Source organism: Rana temporaria, chromosome 12 (genome assembly GCF_905171775.1).
Source record: "Rana temporaria chromosome 12, aRanTem1.1, whole genome shotgun sequence".
Lineage (NCBI taxonomy): Eukaryota > Metazoa > Chordata > Amphibia > Anura > Ranidae > Rana > Rana temporaria.
In genome coordinates, this window is record NC_053500.1 from 5602109 (window position 1) to 5609539 (window position 7431).

General features: G+C 47.3%; 1 protein-coding gene across 2 annotated transcripts in view; it reads right to left on the reverse strand.

Annotated features, from left to right (window-relative positions):
* Positions 1-219: 219 nt before the first annotated feature.
* The window catches only part of ATF5 (activating transcription factor 5), a 23873-nt gene continuing 16661 nt past the window's right edge, over positions 220-7431 (reverse strand). For both annotated transcript variants that reach the window (XM_040331364.1, XM_040331365.1), the window contains exons 2-3: positions 5671-5943; positions 220-2610 (exon numbers count right to left, since the gene is read on the reverse strand). In XM_040331364.1, the coding sequence (XP_040187298.1) occupies positions 1841-2610; positions 5671-5848 (948 nt within the window). In that variant the 5' untranslated portion in view covers positions 5849-5943 and the 3' untranslated portion in view covers positions 220-1840. The remainder of the gene's footprint in view (positions 2611-5670; positions 5944-7431) is intronic.

Consider the following 7431-nt stretch of genomic DNA (forward strand, 5'->3'; position numbering starts at 1 on the left):
TTTTGAGAACAGAACCTAAAATTTTTCAATTTGGTGTGAACTTACCATGAAGTCGTCTACCATCTTTTGAGGGAAGCCTTTTTGGGCTTTTTGTTACTGCCTATAGCTTACAAAGTGGCTCCCCCACAATTTGTAAGTTTCTCATACTCTGGAGACCTTTTTGTGTGTCGGCAACCTTGCGTTTCCTTCTTCTCCCAATAAAAAATGATAAAGAACACGTTGAGGGTAAAAGGCTTTCCCAGAGACAGAACTTGGTACACCTTTTTATTTATCCACTCCAAAAAGCTACAACTATTTGGTAAAAACGTAACATAAACACCTCACTACATCACATTCGAAAAAAAAAGTCAGAGGTCTGCAAGATTCTGAAGACTTTGCCTATGCCGGTTTGTATTGTATTTATTTTTTTGTCTTGGTAAAATATCAGTTGGGTCTCTAAAAAGATCTGTGTTTGAGAAAATGCATGCATAGAAAGTTATATTCTATCCCCAATGCTTTGGTAAAAGGGAGAGCTGCAGTAATTGGCCTGTCCAAGAGTGGTGTTGGTGGAGGAACCTTGGAACCTTACAACCATGAAACATCTGGACCAGGAGGGGCATTTGAACCATGAAACTTTTTTTTTTTTTTATCAAAAAAGGCACTGGAAGCTTATAACCATGGAACGTCTGCACTGGGGTATTGATGCCATGGGACCATGAAACCTCTGGACCGGGGGTGTGTGGGAACCTTAGAACCTCTGGACCTGAAGGGGCATTGAAACCTTAGAACCATGGAAAATCTGTGCCAAGTAAAGCACAGAAAGCTTATAACTATGCAATCTCTGGACCAGAAGGGGCATTGAAACCTTAGAACCATGGAACCTCTGGGCCAAAAAAAGCACAGAAAGCTTATAACCATGGACCCTCTTGACCAGAAGGGATATTGGAGACTTAGGACCGTGGAACCTCCTAGACCGGGGGCTGTAGGAACATTAGAACTTCTGGACCAGAAAGGGCATTGGAACCATGGAACCTCTGGGCCAAGGAAGGCACAGAAAGCCTATAACTATGCAATCTCTAGACCAGAAGGGGTATTGGAGCCTTAGGACCGTGGAATCTCTGGACCGGGGGAGGGGGGGTGGGAACCCTAGCACTTCTGAACCAGGAGGGACATTTAAACCTTATAACCATGGAACTTCTGGGCCAAAAAAAGCACAGAAAGCTTATAACCATGGAATCTCTGGACCAGAAGGGATATTGGAACCTTAGAACTGTGGAAGCTTTGGATCAGGGACTGAAGGAACCTTAGAATCCTAGAACCTCTGCACCAGAAAGGGCATTTGAACCTCAGAACTATGGAACCTCTGGGCCAAGCAAGGCCTTGAAAGCTTATAACCATGGACCCTCTGGACCAGAGGGGGTTTTTGAGCCTTAGGACCATGGAACCTCTGGACCAGGGGCTGTAGGAACCTTAGAACCATGGGACCTCTGAGCCAAGAAAAGCACTGAAAGCTTATAACCTTGGACTCTCTGGACGAGAAGGGGTGTTGGAACCTTGGAATCTGGAACCTCTGAACCAGAAGGGACATTGAAATTTTAGAACCATGGAACTTCTGGACCAGGAAGGGCTTTTCAACCTTGGAAACCATGACATTTCTGGACCAAGAGAGGCATTGGATGATTAGAACCATGGAACCTTTCGATATTCATGCTTTGCAGCTAGTCTCGGAGTATAAGGCATAGATACGTGTTAGATTTTTTTAGGGACCCAAACTAATGCCTTACTTTACAATGCCGGATAGGCTGCTCTAGAAAGTGGTCACTAGTCCAAAGTTTTTATGCTTTTCAGTGTACAAAACGTTCTAATTGTTGCGGAGCCTTTGACTTCTGGCCTTGTAGACCTCAATGAGAAGGTCCTTCACGTACTGGATCTCTCTTTCGATGGAGTCGGACTTTTCTTTCAGCTCCCTGTTTCGGACTTCTAAGCCCTGACATTCTTCATCCAGTGCGTCGTATTCGGCACGCTTGCGCTGGCGGTAGCGCAGCGCCGCCGTCTTGTTCTGGTCTCTCTTCTTCTGTTTGCGGTCGCCTCTTGGTTGGTGTGAGACTGAGGAGCTGGTGCTGGCTGTGGCAGGGTGGTCATACGGGGTAGGCCTGTTTAGTCGTTTGGTTTGTTGTGCTGGCGGGTCATTGGTGTCGTGGATCACCATAAAATCCTGCTCTTCTTCTTCTCTTGGGAAATCACTTGGAACATCTGTGTATAGATTCATGAGCTCGAGGCATCCCGAATCTAGGTTGTTCAGTGCCACGGGGGCAGGTGCTGATATTTCCGTAATGTACGCAGGGAACTCTACTCCTCTCCCACACAGCTGCTGGTCGGGCGTTGGAAAGAGGAAGTGGACTTCATGAGAAGGGGGTGTGCTTGGAGCTACTTGATCAGGTGGCATCGGAAGCCCTGGGGAGAGACTCTCCTCCAGGAAGTAATCTTCCATCTGCTCCAGCTCCTTCTTCAGGAGGGTGGCCATGATCTCCAGGTCTGGGGCAGAAGGCCCTGGCATGGATGGATCCGCCATCATTGGCAGATAACATGAAAAGTCCACCCTTTCCGTCATCCAATCCGTGAATCCATCCCCTGAAAAGAAAAGAAATGGAGAACTAAGTATGTTGCCCAACTAAGAAGAAAATTTGACCAGTCCAGCATGGACATCCTAAATGTACTAGTTATTGGTCTTTATGGATTTTCATAAATACAACACAGTTTTTTTGGCCATTCTAGAGGTACTGTTGGTCAAACCATAGATAATCAAGTTGGGCTGTTTTCAGGGCCATCTTATCAGCATTATGGGCCTCTGGGCAAAGTAATGCACTGGGGCCCCTACCAGCCATCCCAAAGTAATGCACTGAGGCCCCTACCAGACCACCCCAAAGTAAAGCACTAGGGCCCATACCAGCCTGCCCCAATTTATACATCTACTCCCAATAATTAAGGTATAAATAGTTGATAGAATTAAACATATATTTATTAGTACTTTAAAATGACCCCTACCAGCCTTTCCCAAAGTAATGCACTGAGGCCCCTACCAGCCCACCCCAAAGTAAAGCACTGGGGCCCCTACCGGCCCACCCCAAAGTAAAGCACTGGGGCCCCTACCAGCCCACCCCAAAGTAAAGCACTGGGGCCCATACCAGCCTGTCCCAAAGTAAAGCACTGGGGCCCCTACCAGTCCACCCCAAGTTAAAGCACTGGGGCGCCTACCAGCCCACCCCAAGGTAAAGCACTGGGACCCCTACCAGCCCACCCCAAGGTAAAGCACTGGGGCCCCTACCAGCCCACCCCAAGGTAAAGCACTGGGGCCCCTACCAGCCCACCTAAAGGTAAAGCACTGGGGCCCCTACCAGCCCACCCCAAGGTAAAGCACTGGGGCCCCTACCAGCCCACCCCAAGGTAAAGCACTGGGGCCCCTACCAGCCCACCCCAAGGTAAAGCACCAGGGCCCCTACCAGCCCACCCCAAGGTAAAGCACCGGGGCCCCTACCAGCCCCACCCCAAGGTAAAGCACTGGGGCCCCTACCAGCCCACCCCAAGGTAAAGCACTAGGACCCCTACCAGCCCACCCCACGGGTAAAGCACTAAGGTCCCTACCAGCCCACCTCAAGGTAAAGCACTAGGTCCCCTACCAGCCCACCCCAAAGTAAAGCACTAGGGCCCCTACCAGCCTGCCTCAAAATAAAGAACTGGGGCCCCTACTTGCCTGCCCCAAGGTAAAGCACTGAGGCCCCTACCAGCCCACCCCAAGGTAAAGCACTAGGTCCCCTACCAGCCCACCCCAAAGTAAAGCACTAGGGCCCCTACCAGCCTGCCTCAAAATAAAGAACTGGGGCCCCTACTAGCCTGCCCCAAAGTAATGCACTAGGGCCCCTACCAGCCTGCCCCGATTTACATCTACTTCCAAGAATTAAGGTATAAATAGTTGGTAGAATTAAACATATATTTATTAATACTTTAAAATGTATTTTAAACAGTAATAAAACATGCCATAAATCAAAGATTAATCAAAAAAGGCACAGAAAGGGGGGTGCAGAAGGGCAGAGTACAGGGGGAGGAGTCAGGAGGGCACAAGAGAGATTCTAGGACACATCCTGGGACAGCTTAGTAAAAAGCATGACTGTCCTGGCAAATCTGTGACAGCTGGGAAGTATGATATAATTCAAGATTATTATGGGGCACTGCCCAGGGGTGCCCATGCATTAAGACAGCCCTGGCTGTTTTATAGGACAAGTGAAAGGCAAAGTAGAGCCTTCTCACAACAGAATGTTTTAGGTCCTACATATGGTCAGTCCGCCCCTGTTAATAATTCCATCCTGCATGCTTTGGTAAGGCCAGTGACACTAGGCAGGAAAATGAAGGACCAGGATGGCAGGTTGCTACCCTGAACTTGTTGGCCTTGGAAGCTCTCTTACAGTTTAAAGTGGACCTGTCCTCTCTGCAATATAGAGGGCGCTATTGCGGACCTTTTTTTCCCCTCAAAAATACAAGCTCCCTGGCCGTTATGCTCATCTTCTGGCTTTAGTACTTCCCGAGTCCTCAAGAAGAGGCCTACAGATGAGGAAAGCCTGAGAGAGAAGACCTTATCTGGCCACTGTTTTGGATCGAAACCCAGAGGATCATCATGAGAACTAGACATGTGCAATTACCGTATTTATCGGCGTATACCGCGCACTATTTTGCCCTGAAAATCAGGGCAAAATCGTGGGTGCGCGGTATACGCCGATACCCGCTTTCCCGCCACGAGTTTGAATACTGCGCTGGCATATACCGAGCGCAGTACACTCGTGTATCTTCGGGCAGTCGCGGCGCCTCTCGCGCTGACGTCCTGAGCGTACAGGACGTCAGCGCGAGAGTTGCCGAGCCTGTCCGACGATACACGAGTGTACTGCGCTCGGTATATGTCGGCGCAGTATTCAAACTCGGCACAGGAAATGAGCGGGGAGGACGCGAGGTTGCCGCAGAAGGACGCCGGACCCGACGAAAAGGACACCCGAAGCCGCAGACGGACGCCGGACCCGACAAGGCCGCCGCGCAAGACACCAAAACTGTAAGTACAAAAAAACTTTTTTCCCACAGGATTGGGGGAAATTTTACTGGTGCGCGGTATAAGCAGGCGCGCTTTATACCGCGATAAATACGGTAGTTTAGTTTCGAATTTGTTTTTAAACAAATTTTGACAAATTCGTTAATTCCGAAATCTCAGAATTTTAAAATTTCAGAATTTTCGAAATTTTTACATTTCAAAATTTCGTAAATTTGACATTTGGTAAATTCGAAATTTTGAAAATTCGAAAATTCTGAATGAAAACATTTCTGAATTCCGAATTTTCGAAAATTTCGAAAATGTAAAATTTCCAAAATTCTGTGATTTCGGTAATTCAAAATTTTGGAAATTCAAAACTTCGGAAATTCTAAATTTCTGAATTTTCGACTTTCTGAATTTTCGCATTTCGCGAATTTTCGGATTTCTGAAAAAAGCTGAATGAATTTTTTTCGACAGTGCACGTCTATTGAGAACCAGGCAGCCTGCAAAGGTCAGCAATGGCCTTTCTTTAAGATTTTTCCACCACTTAGATATAGTAGGCAAGCTGTACGTTAAAGGGTCCCCCTTGGAGCGGGGGGTTTAATTCAGAGGCACCTCACCTGCCAGGCATCCTCCCTCGGCCCCGTGCACATTCACCCCGTCCTCCATGGGCACTGATAGGTGTTCATAGTGATTTCCATGAGCAGGGATCTTAAGGAGATCTGCCCGCCAGTGCAGAGCGCTAACTGGCACCATGGACATCTCCAGGTCCAGATTCAAAGCCGCCAGGAGAGACATTTTGACCGGGATTATTCAGGTTGAGGCCGAAGAATTGGTTGGAGGCACGATTCCAGCTGTAGTTGGCAGCGGAAGGCGCAGAGCGAGGAAAAGACCTGCCGGGAAAAAAAACAGAGAAGAGCCAACTTTAGTTCTCACAATTGTAAAAATTGATACGATAATTAGGGCTCTATGACATGTATGGACCTAAAATAACGACCCAACTGGAAGACTCACATCATGGACGTCCAACCTCCGGGCTGTCCAGGAACCAAAAGGCCCAACGTGTGGCGGGGAGGGGAGGAGCACCAAGCTGGACTTCCATCACTGATAGCTTTAGACATCATTGGGTGTATTCTACATTCACAAAACCATTTATCCCACTTCACATCTTCAAGGAGCTGAACCCTTCCCAGGTTTAAAAAAAAATGGCGTGGGGGGCCCCCCAAAATCCAGACCAGACCCTTCAGGTCTTTGAAGGGAAACCCTGAGCCCAAAAAAATAAAAATGGCGTGGGTGACCCTGCCCCCCTCTGACACAACCCGGGTTTCCTGTTGCGTCAGAGGGGGGCGGGGTCACCCATACATGTCACTGGGTAACCCCGGTGTTTCCCCGTTGCGTCAGAGGGGGGCGGGGTCACCCGTGCATGTGACAGGTGGCCCCGCCCTTAGCTGGAGAGTGTCATTTGTCAGCTGCCTCCCATGGAGGCAGGATCGTGTTTTTTTTTTTTTCTTCGTATCATCGCTGGAGATCGAGATTTGATTACATCGTTGGAATTCTTTTTTTTTTTTTTTTTTAATAAAGGACTTGTGTACCTTGGTTTTTAAATTTTTTCACACTTTTTTGTGAAACAATGTACCCGTTACCAATTCACATAGGGGGGGGGGCGGGATCTGGGGGTCGCCAGTGTTAAAGCGGGCTTCCAGATACCGATAAGCCCTCCCTGCCCGCAGACCCCCACAACCACTGGGCAAGGGTTGTGGGGATGAGGCCCTTGTCCTCATCAACATGGGGACATCTTCCCCATGTTTAGAGCATGTGGCCTGGTAGGGTCGGGGGGTTCTATCGTCCCCCCCCCTCTTTTAAATTTTGGCGCGGGGTATATGTATATAATATATAATAAATGAAAAACTAAAAAGGTAATTGAAATAAAAATCAAAACTTTTCTAAAATGATATATTAAAAATCTAATATCAATTAAACATTATAAAAAATATTAATTAAATATTTAAAAAATATATATTAAATAAAATAAATATAATAAATTAAATATATAAAACAAAACATAAATTCAATATTATATATTAAATTAAAAAAAAATGGTGAAAAGATACAATGTCTATTCTATCTGCTATATATAAATACATTGAAGCCTCTACAGTATATGTTACAGTTCTGTGAACACTTCTTTTAGGGAAGAATTGTGCTGACCTAAGGCGAAATCCTGAGCGGCCATCTGCGTTTGTCCCTTTCCTAGCAACAAGGCCGGGAAGACGAGACGCCGCAGTTCTAGGAAATTGTCTAAGTTTATCCGCCGCGGTTATTAAGTAACAAGTTCAACGCCAAAGCCGCTCGCAGGGTCCGGGCCTGCCCTGCAGTTCGAG